This window comes from Cryptotermes secundus, unplaced genomic scaffold (assembly GCF_002891405.2).
Source record: "Cryptotermes secundus unplaced genomic scaffold, Csec_1.0 scaffold1297, whole genome shotgun sequence".
NCBI classification, from domain to species: domain Eukaryota; kingdom Metazoa; phylum Arthropoda; class Insecta; order Blattodea; family Kalotermitidae; genus Cryptotermes; species Cryptotermes secundus.
Genome location: NW_019732392.1, coordinates 416,735 through 431,544, shown reverse-complemented (window position 1 = coordinate 431,544; position 14,810 = coordinate 416,735). Strand labels below are relative to the sequence as shown.

General features: G+C 42.6%; 1 protein-coding gene across 1 annotated transcript in view; it reads right to left on the bottom strand.

Annotated features, from left to right (window-relative positions):
- Window positions 1–4,739: 4,739 nt before the first annotated feature.
- Window positions 4,740–14,810, bottom strand: part of LOC111867707 (ecdysone 20-monooxygenase) — a gene marked incomplete in the record, with an annotated part of 39,487 nt that continues 29,416 nt past the window's right edge. Inside the window, 4 exon segments of the mRNA XM_033752786.1 lie at window positions 4,740–5,726; window positions 7,657–7,860; window positions 7,954–8,032; window positions 9,210–9,376. Coding sequence (XP_033608677.1) covers window positions 5,616–5,726; window positions 7,657–7,860; window positions 7,954–8,032; window positions 9,210–9,376 — 561 coding nt within the window.

Sequence of the window (14,810 nt, the reverse complement as noted above, 5' to 3'; positions counted from 1 at the left end):
TATTCTGTTATGTTCTGAATTATGAACACGTTTACATGGTCTAATTATAGAACTTGCATATTAAATTCTTTGAATTTTATTTTTCATAATTTTAAAAAAGTAATATTCATTATTTTTTGCAGAGTTCTGTGTTCTGGGATATAACACCGTGTAGTTCTTTGGAAATCAGTCGACTTTTGGAAGGAACGTGTCACCTCCATCTTCAGGGTCGAAGAAAAAGCCAAACAAGGAACCAACGTGAAGCAGGTAACTAGCAGAGCTGTTCTTGCTGGCTGCTTCAGCGGACCACACGGCGCTATATCCCAGAAGACAGAGCTCTTGCTCGCCACCGTTGTGAGAACCTCAAATCTTTATTACAGTTTTGAAATACTGTCTGGTGCTATTGTTGTTTTTTGTATTTTTAGGGGTGAGTGAAAACATTTGGACAGATTGAAGTAACTGATATATCACGTGTACTGAATGATACTGTTTAACCTGGGCAGTGCTTATCACGACAATGTGATACGAAGAAGTAACTACTAAATGTAGATAATGTCATGTTGTGGAAGAAATAAACTTATTATCAGTTAGCGGCCCTGTTGTGTAATTAACTAACCAACACCAATTAAACTCCTGTAATGGTAAAGTAAAATAAAGTAAAGCTATCCCTGTAACAGGCCCTGGAGGCCCATAGGGTTGGGAGATGTCGAGGCTCCCACATTTTCTAGACAGTCGGCTCAAAGATGGCGGTAAGGTTGTCAGCCATACGCGCCGGCCACCCTTTACCCCCAAGAATATTCCTGGTACTCATTTCTGTTAGAGGCTGAGTCGACCCCAGGGCCGTACCGCGGCTGGAAGGATTAGGTCAATTGAAAAAATTCACATCATTGGTATTCGATCCCGCGACCTTCTGGCTTGTAGCACAGTGCCTCAACCAACTACGCTGCCGCGCGTCCCAATTAAACTCCTGTACTGCAATTAATATAGAAACAAATTGGTGCCTTACTTCCGTAAAACTGTTTGATTATTAACGGCGCCGTTACAGCCGCAGAAGTTGTACATCGTCAAATGAGAAAGGTTGGTGTTTGTGAGTGATAAGAGGAAAGGATTCGCATGGAAGTGGCCGTAGCCCATTCCATCGATCTGCCAGAGCATTTGTCTGGAGATAGTAAAATAACGAGATACCTCAGGAAAATTGCGTAACTCGATCCATATGTATATTTACTGGTACACTGAAATGAGGTTGGCAAAATTTCCACAAAAGTGGCAATTTGTTTATTGTCGGTTGTGAAGGCTACCATCAGGACTGCTTTGCCCAATGGTCAAATTGGGCAGCTGACCAGGGTCCCTGATTTAAGAGGCCCCTAAAGCTAGCGTCGGCACCATGTTCTTTCACTTTCCCAAGTAATGTGGACTATTCAAGTCTCTGTCGTGGTAACTCTCCGATAGTTACGCCATATACGAGTGTCAGCAGCATTTGAATGTATACAGTTTTCAGTACTGTATTCTGAACAATTAACTGTAAAGCAAGTGGTACATATAGTGAAAAGGATTAATAAGAATAAGCCAAGCAAGGAACCAGGTAAGCCACCTCCTTTATGTTAGTTTTTTTTTTGCTTGGCTTATTCTTCGACCCTGAAAATTGGGGTTATATATTCTTCCGAAACGTCGCCTGATTTTTAAACGATTACACGGCGTCATACCCCTGAAGGCAGAACCCTTCGTAACAACCGCTGTGAGCACCTCAACTTACCTTTCAGTTTCCGGGAGACAATACAGCACACTGAAACTAGAATGCCTTCAGTAAAATGTACAGTATTTTATTCACTTTTATTGATATGTAAAATAAAATGCATCAAATACATTATTACATATTTCATACACTATAAATAGTTCATGTCTACAGATACAAAGTAAGTGTCCCGTGAAATTTTACAATATTTTATAATCAAAAGTCCGTTCGATGATGTCAACACAACAAGTAAACAGTGCGAAACTTCGAAACAACGTACAGAAGGTCCGGTTTTCTGGCATGTGACACCATATAGCCTGGTAGAAGTTCACTGACATTTCGTAGGAATGTACTGTTTCCATCTTCGAGGTCAAGGATTAAGTCAAACAGACAACTAACAAGAGGCAATTTTCTTCAATTGTTGCCAATTTGAAAATAAATTTGTAATAAAACAATCGAAAAAGTTGCTTATTCTGTACGAAATTCTTAAACAGGGCTTCCTTGTTGTGTTATAAGACATCTTCCGGGTACAAGCCATTGTTCGAGGTGACAATTTAACATTTCAAGGAGAAATACATACAATTCTGTGTGCAATAAAATATATTTGGCAGGTCACGATAAACAGAGGATGTAAACAATGGACTATGCGTATGATTTGGCGTCTCTTTAACAGTTCAGGTACAATACAATATTTACAAAATAAAATCTTACGCTATTCTCTGAACACTTGGGCAATGTATATACTGTATATATTATAGTTTTTCCTAGGTTATTATTATTATTATTATTATTATTATTATTGGAGGGGGTGGGTTTCCCCATGAACCGAGACTAATAGTCTATTGTACGTCCCCCTTTAATATTCTACCAGTCTCCATACCCTGCCGGTACTGGTGCTCGATATCAGCCCCGTTCAGCCAGCGAGGCTGGCTGAGGTACCACTCCCACCCTCATCTTGTACCCTGACGATGGAGGCCGCACATTCCACCGAAACTTCAATAATAATCTACTAAAAACACGTCTGTGCGAGTTGGTCGCCGTCTAAGGGTATTTGAACCTGTTACACTTATCACAACCCAGATCACAATTAAAATATTCACCGCAGTGAAATTTAAAATCTCACAAGAACCTGTATAGTTGTTACGTCACTTTCCATGTTTATGAGCACTACGCATGATAGTCTGTCGGAAAAACAGTTCAACGTCAAGATGCTGTACCAACTGATGAGGCTGTTAGCATCGTACAAGAAAATACTTGTATATACGAGAATGGTGCTGTTTCGCTAACGTTCACATGGTAAAGGTAAAGTTGTCCCTGAGCTTAACTAATTAAGCACTATGCCATGAAGACGTATGGGGGGAGTGGATGTACAGACTCACGTTTTCTTGACCTCGTCACTACTTGAACGAATAACAACACAAAATAAATTGGCACTGAACGTGTGCATCGTGCCCCCAACCGGGATGGCAGAACAGGCGATATGACAAAGTTCGATTCAGTGGAACATCGGACACCGTTGAGCAGCGTTTGAGAACACTGTTGGGGGGGAAATTTGATAAGGAAGCAACATAATTGTGATGGGGAAATTTTCCGAACAAGTTTCATGTGTGTACCCTTCACGAAATACGAATATTATGGTGATCATATCAACGTTGATAAGATGGGCGGAGTATGTAGCACAAATGGGAAAGTTGAGAAATTATTATACAATTTTGGTCATGCAACAATGAAGGGAAGAGACAACTTAAAGTCTTGGAAATAGTTTGGAGGACAATATTAAGACGGATGTTATGGAAATTAAGAGCGCGCTTGTGTATTGGATTTATCTGGCTTTGAATGTGGCACAAGTGACTGACTGTTGCGAAATCGGTAATGAACCTTCGAGTTCCATAAAGGGCTGAGAATTTTCCGACCAGATGAGCGACTATTAGCTTCTTAAGAAAGACTGTGTTCCAAAAATAAGTTACTTAATCAGTTAATGGGTACTGTCAGTATAAATAATAAATTAAACAATCTGGAAAATACATTTTGCTCCTATACATCATCTCGTATCAGTAGGCTTAGGGAGTTAAATTAATTTATTGCTGAAGTCAATGAAAATTAAATCTTAAATTTTTGCAGAAGTTATGTATCGTACACATTGGTAACTACCACGACAATAAATAAGTTACTTTATGTACGCCAAGTGTGATGAGAACCCGCCATTTAGATCTTAACCTGAACTATGTATGGGTACCAGGTGGGTCTGAGTAAATGTAAAACTTAATTATGACTAGTTGTATATGTGCCCTGCCTTCCAAATATTCCTTTTAAAAATAAGTTCATTTTCGTATCGCCTTCCTAAAAGCTTACACAGCCTTAATTCAAAAGATCAGAGATTTCATTCCCTTAAATTTAATCATTAACGTAAATCGCTAATGCAATTAGCAGCGTACAGAATGGGGCAGGAGGACATGAGGGTTTTGGTGGGTTGCTATGGCTGGCTGGATGAAAACTCTCGAAAAACATTTTAGGAAACAACAAAAACAATGGTTGTAATTTAGTTCCCTTATATTTCTCAGAAAGGAAAGAGACCACTGGGAAGACCAAGGCGTAGGTGGGTGTGCAATATTAAAATGGATCTTAGATAGATAGGACGAGATGGTATGGATTGGATTAATCTAGCTCAGGATAGGAACCAGTGGAGGGCTCTTGAGGACACGGTAATGAATCTTCGGGTTCCATAGAATGCTGGGAAATTCTTGAGTAGCTGCAGATTTGGCTTCTCAAGAAGGGCTCAGCTCCATAAATAAGTAAGTAGGTAAATAAGTAAGTAAGTAAGTAAGTAAGTTGGCCGCGCCATGGCACAAGCGGTTAGTCACTGGCTTCCCACCGTGGCGGCCCGGCTTCGATCCCGGGTCTGGTCAAATGGGATGTGATGGACAAAGTGGCGCTGGGGCAGGTTTTCTCCGAGTACTTCGGTTTGCCCTGCCAATCTTCATTCCACCAATTGCTCCACAATTACCCTCGCCTATCATCTGGGGCTGGTACAATAGGCCAGAAGTGGCCGCAGTACAAGGGACTTAGTCCCATCCCACTAGCAATAAAAAAAAGTAAGTAATTTCTCAGATCTTCGAAGGGACCTGCTTAAGTGTTCATCTTGCTCAGCGCGATGGACTCTGATGGCATTTCGGACTGACGATGTCTGGTGTGTGAACTGAAAGTCTAGGGCCAACAGCCTTATTCACTGCCCTACCATGGACATTGCAATAATCAATAAACTTTAAAATGGCATTATGCGAAGGAATTTTGCAATGTCTCCGGAACTTGAAACACATGCCGAAAACATTTTCGTTTCTGTACAATTGATTTAGTTTCAAAATAAGTTGTCACTGCTGACACGCGCCGATTCACCGTTCATTTCTCCATGCCCACTAACCTGCATACGCAGAGGAGCGCGTTTCTTCAAAGATCGGCACCATATACACAAAGAAACGCCCATAGCAGTGGGAGGGAAAACGTCATATCCTCGAACCCCACCCCACTATTTTGTCTCGTACGACAAACCGAATAAAACATGCTTTATGCGGACACTATTGCTCTAGTTGGATTTTAGTTATAGCATTCAAATTTACCGAGTAACTACTAATTTTAAGTGAAGATTCTCTTCGTTTCTGTCTGACCCTGACGTTCATAGTCTTCAGGCTTTTATATCCCTTTATTAATTTAAATTTCGGACTTAACTGCTATGAGGGTGCTTCACTGAGCGGATTGACACTCGGGTAGACCACTGTATCATCAATAAAGTCACGTAACAGTACACTGAATGTGGCTTGTTTTGTGGGGACGAAGTGATGCTTAAACAATTCATAACAATTTGAGAGGTAGATATGCAGTGATGAAGTTCTAGACGTTAATTTTAAAGTCATTCTTGTCGGTCGTGAAAGATGAAGTTTGCTGGCGCTTTGGGACAAAGTATAAATTCAAACTGCAATTCAAGTTCTCCTTCAAAGTCCACGTGAAATTCTCGTACAATCTGCGAAAGAATATGACAGATTTATGTTACTGAGTAACCTGTTTGATCACACATCCAAATTCAAGAAGCATGGATTTTGTGTAACTTACTGGACTTGGTTTTTATTGTAGAAGCGAAGCTACCGTTATAAAGGTAATCATATAACAGTGTCACAGTGTGGGAGTCTTAAATCGCGTACATCTCCTGGTACTTCTTTAAATGATAAGGACAGGCCAATTGGAAATGTGAAAAAGAAGCTATATTTGTTAATGAACTTTAAGTCATACGCTGGTTTTTGCTAAAGTAATAATACGCTATTTGTATGGTCAAACTGACATGTTTAGATTTTAGACTCATATAAATTAGGGCTTAAGCCGGGCCAATAACAACAAAAATTAAATCTGCCCTCCATCTTCCAATTCAGACTCTGAAAAAAAAATGCATCCATAGTTTCGTATGAAACACGCAGAAGAATTTATGGACCAATAGAAATTTCTCAAACGCCGTGTTACAACTGCGTTATATCTCAGATGATAACAACTGCGCCTAGAACTTGAAATTCAACAGAAATTTCTCTACTGTGGAATGGTTTTACTCATTTCGCTAAGAAAACACATAAAAATCATGCACTGCAAAAAAATAAAACACTGAAGTGTAAGAAACACGTAACACTACACACGTAATTTAATGTGTATTACAAATATTTCTAACTCTATCCATAACCATGCTGTGCGTATTAAGCATAGAGTTTTCTAAATTCGGTCGCAATTTTGAACAGTAATTTCCGAAATGAACGCGTATAAATGCAGAACGAAGAGAATTTTGTTAGAATAAATTGGAAGATTAGTTCACCTCTTGGCAGCGAGGAGCGCTGACAACAGTAGTATAAAGTAAAATGATGGATGTTCCATTACCTGACATGTCTGTCACTTAAATTGTCCGCAGCATACTTTGTCCTGCGGAGCTACATCAAGAAACTCATTTCTCCCCCTACTATGAACCCTTGACGAATTCTCAGGAAAACAGAAAAAAATATATGTACGATGGGGTACCCAAAAGAAACCGAACTAATTTTTTTGTGGGCAGAGCTTTTGTAGTACCGCGTTTTGCCGCTATGAGCGCATAGAGCTAACATTCCTGAGTCGATAAGCCGACTACCGTTACTTCAGAAGGTAAGGACTAGTTTCGGCAGAGTTTATAGTGACAACTGTTTTGTGTGAACGTCGTTTTTGCAATGGCTGATTTTCGTGAACAGCGTGCGGCGGTGAAATTCTGCTTTTTGCTCGGGAAAAGTGGAACAGAAACTCTTGAAATGTTAAAAACGGCGTACAAGGACGATGCTATGGGGAAAACTCAAGTGTTTGAGTGGTTTTCCCGTTTCAAAAATGGTGAAATGTCAATTGATGACAAACCTCGTTCTGGTCGTCCTTCCACGGCCCGAACACATGAAAATGTTGAAAAAATTCGTGAAATCATCAAGGGAGATCGACGACGGACCATTGAAGAAATTGTGGAGCTGTCGGGAGTGACTTGAAGCTCAGCGGCCAGATTTGTGGCAGTCGGGTGACTGGTTTTTCCATCATGACAATGCCCCTGCTCACACAGCCCTGTCTGTACGACAATTCTTGACCAAAAATGGTATGACCCATTTTCCTCACCCTCCATACTCACCCGACCTTGCCCCGTGCGACTTTTTTTTTTTGTTTCCTCGAATGAAAAGAGACATGAAAGGAAAAAACGACGGAGGCGCTGTCAAGCATCTCAAAAGATGAATTTAGACAATGTTTTGAAAAATGGAATAAAAGAGTAGACAAGTGTATTAGTGTAAGGGGAGAGTACTTTGAAGGGGATTGAAGGTTTGTGCTTAAAATTTGAATAAGTAAGTTTAAAAAAAATAAGTTCGGTTTCTTTTGGGTACCCCCTCGTATAAGGAATGACTGAGAACAGTGACCTTGGCCAGTGCGAGGTGTAGCTCCTGCTCCACAAAGCGTTTCCCAGGACAAACGCGGCGACCGAGGCCGAAAGGGACGACCAGGAATGGGTTGATGCGGGTCACCTCCCCTTGCTGCAGCCAGCGTTCCGGCAGGAATTCGTGCGCCGCCGTGAAGTTGACCTCCTCCTGACACGCGAGCCACGTGTGGCACAGAACCACAGTCTAAAAACAACACGTCATAATCATTCAAATAAAATTATAATGTATGAAGTAATAATGTTACTAACTCCACAGTACTGGATAGCTGAAGTTTACCCCTGCTGACACGTGGTATCCACTCAGCTCCATCTCCGACTCCAGTATCCTCGCGACGCATGGCGTTGTGGGCAGGACCCTGGAACACACAGCCACCAACATATTTCTGTCCGTTCCAGTACAGGGCTAAGGCTGGAACACACATAGCGACATCGGTCGTACGATGTCCGTACGGTTCATGTCGCATCAAGTAGTAGAATATAAAGTGTAGTCTTAACTTTCATATGTGACGACATGCGACATCTACCGTACGACAGTCGGAGAGCAAAGAAATATATTTGGTCGCTCTAGTGTGAAAAGGAGGTCGTACGGCAAAAAAAATCGTACGACATTTTTTCGTACGACCGATGTCGCTGTGTGTGCTCCTAGCCTCAAGGATAGAAGTGCAATCTAGTGCTTCTAGAAAACAGCACTAGGTTTAATGTTAATTATAGGGCAAAGACAAGTTTGGAGACAGACACTGGAGTGCTGAAGTCAAGGAATCATAGCACGAGGAGAAGGCAGACAATACAAGGATAGCAACAGCATCTGTGCAGTAATGTTCTTATTTCTTACTTACTTACTCAAGGATCTGAGCCACTCTTGAAGAGCCGCCAATTCTGCAGCTACTCAAGAACTTCCCAGCGTTTTATGGAACCCGAAGGTTCATCACCGTGTTCACAAGAGCCCTCCACTGGTCCCTATCCTGCGCCAGATTAGTCCAATCCATACCATCCCATCCTATCTCTCTATGATCCATTTTAATGCTGTCCACCCACCTACACCTTGGTCTTCCAAGTGGTCTCTTTCCTTCTGCCTTTCCCACCAATAGCCTACATGCATTCCTCTTCTCCCCCATTCGTGCTACATGCCCTGCTCACCTCATCCTCCTTGACTTGATCATTCTAATTATACTTGGAGAAGAGTACAAGTTATGAAGCTCCTCATTATGCAGTTTTAATGCTCTTATTACTTTATAAATATGTGAATATTGAAAGTGATATGTATATTTTGCAGAACACGTAACACCACCGATCTGTGCTTAAATTTCCCCACTTGTACGCTACCGAAAGGAGCCGAATAAATTCAAATGATGCAAAAATTAGCCATTAGAGAAACTCATTTCCCCTTCCCCTCTCTCCAGTGCGGTTACCCTACACACTGATGTTACAACTCCCTAGACGTAGCGCAGCCCACGTATAAAACAAACTTCCTATAATGAAATTTTCCCATTTCGTATTCAAGAGAAATTAAAGAGAGAAAATATTGAAACTCGCCTGAAAGCTTCCATTATGCAGGCCTGCAAGTAGGTGGCTTGTCTTAAGGTCTCGGCTGTCAATGGGCATCGGCCTGGGGCTACCTGCAGGATCTCCTCATACAGCCGTTTCTGGACACGGGGATTCTTCGCCATCAGATACAGCACAAACACCAGTGTGTTCCCAAGCTGTAAAATTTATCACAGTTTCTGCTTTAAAAGAGGCAGAAAACTATGCTATTATGTAGATATTACAACACTTCATTTACGGTGCCTATAGAATGTCGTGTAAATACAAGAGTTGAGTAGCTGCATTTCGTTGCAAGCACAGTTCATTACATACGGACGTCGCAGTTTCGGGACTTCACACTCTTAACATCTCTTTTGATGGTTAGTTAATTCATATCACAATACTGTTGAAATAAATTCTACCGGCCTTTCTGCTGCTGCCGGCTTCAACTATATAAGCAGTGGCGTTTTTACGCTACTTTCCAGCCCTAGTGGGAAACGTAGGCAGACTCTTGATGCAAGAGATCTGATGTTCAGAAGGCAGCAATTCAATTTGGGCAAATAAAATGAAAACTTATTTATTTATTTTCCCTTGGCACTACAGCCCGAGTGGGCCTAGGCCTACCTCCATGAACTCCGTTCACTTCGGTTTTTCTAGATCTTACACATTCGGTAGGACTCCTTGGACGGGTGATCAGCTCGTCGCAAGGCCTCTACCTGTACACAAATACAGAAAAATGCACACACAAACTAAACATCTATGCCCTGAGTGGGATTCGAACTCACGATCCCGGCTTCCGAGTGAGCGAATTATATCTGTTGATTCGTGGATTGTTCCAGGATGCTGCTTGGACTTCAGAATTTATATAAAGTCGAATGAAGAGTGCGTTTGAGTTTAGTGATTTATAAAGGAGGTAGAGGAGGAGATGACACCGTGGCCTACCTCAAATTATTTTGCCTGTTAAGAGCTGAGGAAATGCATTCAGGACGGCCGGGTACTCGACTAAAATTCCAATGATGATAGCTCCCGAATAAAAGAACCTGAGCCTATTCCCAGATGAACTTTTCGGAGGTGGGCACGTTTGAATTATGTTACCATGAACATTTAACAGGAACCATCGGAGCCCTGCATATAGGCCCATAATCATACTCTCATTCCATCAAACGTAAGCAGCCTATGCAGTTCACTAAGTGCCGTAAAATTACGTACCGACCGAAAATTTTGACATTTTCAGGGATAATCAAGTCAGTACCGTCACAGCCAATACTGTCATTCGCGGCGCCTGGTCAGTATGCATACCGTCATACAACACAGTAAGAGAAATTGCCTGACACCATGGCGTCATGCGACAAGAATAGTTTTCGTAAAGACATGGTTAGAACTCCAGAAGTATTACTTTGAGACAGTAATTAATTCAACGTGGCACAGTTCAAGTTGGTTCAGGCGGAAGAGCTTCTGACTTGTACTCTTAAGGTGCTTCATTCGAATCTCGGCCAGGACATGGGCTATCTCAATTGAGATTTCTCGTAGTGTTCGATAGTCTACCATGCCAACGCCGGGATAGTACCATGTGAGTGCAAGCTATATAGTCTCGGCTAGTGGCAGACAGAGGCGCTAAACAAACACTGAACATGACCAAACTCACCGTCTGCATGCCAGCGGCAATGAAATCTATTAGTGCAGCTTTCTTCTCGCGGACGTCGAGACCTGGTGCGTTAAGTATGGACATGAACACGCTGCTAACCGCATCAACAGAGCACATCTCTCTCTCTTCTGTCAGGGCAGATTCGACCATCTCTGATACTATACTGAAAAAGAGTCCAGAAGTTAGAAAAATGACATCAGAAAAAACCCTGGTCTTCTGGGTACCGTTCAATTTACGGTCTTCTGTATAAAGTTGTGGGTCGTTTATTAATGTATCGCTCCAAACTGAAGCCTCAGGCTCAATGATAGGAGTGAAGGTTCCTCCGAAACACTGGTAAACTTCCATCAGGCTACACGGTCTTATAAGATGAGACGTTCTTAAGCCGAAACGTACGGTTCTCCCATAAGAATCAATATAATTAGCTGATTATGTGAACTTAAGAAAACGCCTAGTCAACTTATAATATTGTAGCGTGTGGATCCATTGAAGACAACAACTGAGAAACAAGCAACTATATAACAGCCATTGCTAAGTAATGGCTTCGAAAACAAGCACGTTTTCACGGTAACGATAGAATACTGCATTTAAGCAACATACGTTTTCTAAGCGGTCCGTTCCGTGATGTTATAAGCAGGACCAGTTAGCAGTTTCAGAGTTCCCGGAGTGGGGCGGGTTCGAATACCTCCACGGTAGGTCTGCGAGTCGCAGGAGGCTACGAAAAGGGAACCCAGTGCCTGGGGGCATAACTGGGCCACCCTGTTCCTGGGGGATATAAATTCGGAGGCATGGCCCTCCAGGTTGGGGGAGTGTCAATTCTGAGACAGTAAAATTTGGCCAGGAGTCCCGCGGGACTCGGACCCGACAATGACTGTGTTGGCGAAGGCCAGCAGCAATTTGAAACGATAAAACCGTCCTCTTGTCAGAGAGGCCACCTACATCAACAAACTCGCAATTTTCTGAAAGTAATAAAAATCTCGTCTTGGGCCTCAGATGGAGGCTCGACACCAAGAGAGACTGGCTGACTGACCGCCGGTTGTAACTTGACTTTGACTTTGACTCTAAGTTGCACTCATTTAGAGAACCACTAAGAGTTCACTCGTTGTGAGCTGTTGCTGTTAGAAGCTGGTAGCTGAGGAAGGGGAACGTTCGCCGTTGGAAGCCGCTACCAAGAAACGGCAGTGAAAACGTGATTGTATCAAAGTGTGCAATAAATCGAGTCATAAATCCAAGACCTGTCTATAGACACGCTACATAAATCGTGACAATAATATTAAACAAAAATAGACTCTGGTGGTGATGTTTCGATTCAATTGGCTCAAGATAGGGTCCAGTGGTGGGCTTTTGATAACATGTTTATGAACCGTCGTGTTCCATAAAATGTAGAAAATGTCTTGAACAGGTGAGCAACTATTAGTTTTCTAGAAAATATTTCCCTGCCGTGGAAAAAGTATTGGTATGTACTTTTATTCTGAACTTATTTTGGAATGCATTTTCTGTATCAGAAAACCAAAGAAAAATGCAAAAGTGCGGCCCTAAAACTTGCTGAGATGGAAACATTTCGGATGGGTTTGTAACCGTGAAACCTGCACAGTTCAACGCGATGCATATTGAATTTATGCTTACTCGTAGATCTTCTCCTCGCTTTCCACGAATAATTTGTAGGACCGAGTGGGGAAAACCTTCCAGAATGGGAGCCCATAGAAGGTATCACGTGAGGCACAGAAATGACCCTTGATGGCTGCGCCCAGCCTGCACGCCTTCGCGTCCACTTCGTGCTCGAGGAATCCCATTCGTCGCCCCAAGATCAGGGTGCATGTGCCTGCAGACAAGAAACACAGGTGGATTTTAAAACAAATTCAGTGAACACAAAAGAACACAGCGTTTCGGAAAGTGTATCTGTTTCTGTCTTCAGGATAAGGGGCTGGGAGACACCTACTCTGTTGGCTCCTCTAGAAAGGGCTAACTTCAATCACTGGTCTCCCACCCTCTTACTTGAGGAAGGAAACAGGGCGAATTTCCGAAACATTGTTTCTCTAGTTCTTTTTAGAATACCGGACGATGCACAAAGTGCAGAATCTCAGATCACCAGAACCCTTTAGAATCTAATGGACTGTTGTCGTGCTTCAGCTCACTATGAATGCAGGTTTTGTTTAACTAATCTTTGTGGTGAGTCTGCATGTTTGTTAATAGGAACTTAAAATAAAGAACATCCTTTGGGTATATTTTATTTGGGAAATGGCGTATCCTTGCATAATGAAAGTTCAATGAGCTTAACTCCGAAATATAGACTCACTTTCTAAACCCATCCTATTAGCCAGTTCCTCGAATCCTGAGATTACGCCATGCTTGTCACGTGTTGTCCTTAGAAATGACATAAAATCTTCAACCACCTGGTTCAGTTCTGGGAGGAACCGCTGTATAGTCTTGGCGCTAGTGAGCTCAGGGGTGAGAACAGACCTCAACATGTGCCACTTTTCGCCTTGTCTGAAACAGAATGGTTATGTTCAGTTTAAGATCTTATTTGCAAGTGGCCCACTAATTCAAGCAGTCTTCACTGCATGTCGACTATCACAACCAATCACATTATCACCCGAACGATAGACGTGGTGCTGACTGCGGCCTATTGCACTGTCTCTGCCGACAGACTGAGTAAGCACGTACAATTCCATGAAAGTGCATGAGGGCCTGGAGGTCTCAATATCGGCATTAGACAGAGGTGCGTGATGAGGCCAGTTTCATGCCAGGCTTATTCTGGCTGAATTGCCCTAGAGAAGAACCTCTCGTATCCCTTGAACAGAAACTGCGGGGTGGCGAAGAAAAATACCCTGCCTCTGACGAGAATCAAACTCGGTATTTTATCCCGTAGTCCACCCATAAGCTGGAGAAAGAAGCCCGGTACCCAGTGAACAGAAGAATACGGTTGGGGGAAAGATACAGCATTGGCGATATAGAAATCCTTGGCCGTGCCAGGAATCGAACCCCGCTGGTCCATCCCTTAGCCTTGTCATGTACCAACCGAACTGAACTACCCGGGCTCCCCTCTGTTCAACGGTTTCCGGTTAAAAATATTAAGATAGACCTTAAATAGAACGGACCTTGCTGAGCATGGGGTCCAGTGGTCTGTCCTTATGACATGATAATGAGCTACGAGTTGAGTGACCACCAGTTTCTCAATAAGAATTTTATTCTGTGGAGTTAGTTAATTAAAATAATTATTTCCAATAGACTTTCCCTCTCAGAACGGAGTCGTATGGCGAGAGCACCGGCTGGACGACTGGTACTCGATTCCCGGCAGGGAAGAGAGAATTTTTCCTTATCAATAACGTCCAGACTTCCTCTGGGGCCCACCTAGCTCACGTCCTATATGTAACGGGACCTATTCATCGGGAGTAAAGCGCCCGGGGATTGAAGCTGACCACACACCTCCATCTGGTGCCGAGGTCAAGAATGTTGGAATTGTACTTCCACTCCCCCATATGTCTTCGTGGCATAACGCGTAATTAATCAAGCATAGGACAACTCCACCTTTCTTTCACTTTTCGCTATTCAGAAATTATCTTGCTTAAACCGATTAGCTTCGACGGATTGTGGGCGCACGGGTGTACTGTTCAGAACACTTGTACAAATTCACTGGCTTGCAACAAACTTTATTATGCTAGATCTGAGGTTCTCATAACTGTCACTGTGGAGCATGGCTTTCTGGGATATAGTGCGGGGAAATCCGGCATTCAGATGGAAATGTCGCTTCCATCTGCAGGTTCGAAGAGTTCATGCATTATGTTCTAGAAAATCAAAGTCGTCAAAGAATTCTAGCTTCTGGGGTATAATCGCATCTTCAGGGTCGAACAATATGAGCATTGTGTAAGATTTGAGGCTTTCACGGCGGTGACTATGAAGAAAGCAGTCTTCTGGGATTTGGCACCGTGTATAAGTGGTGTTAACCGACGTTTCGGAGGAACGTATCGCCT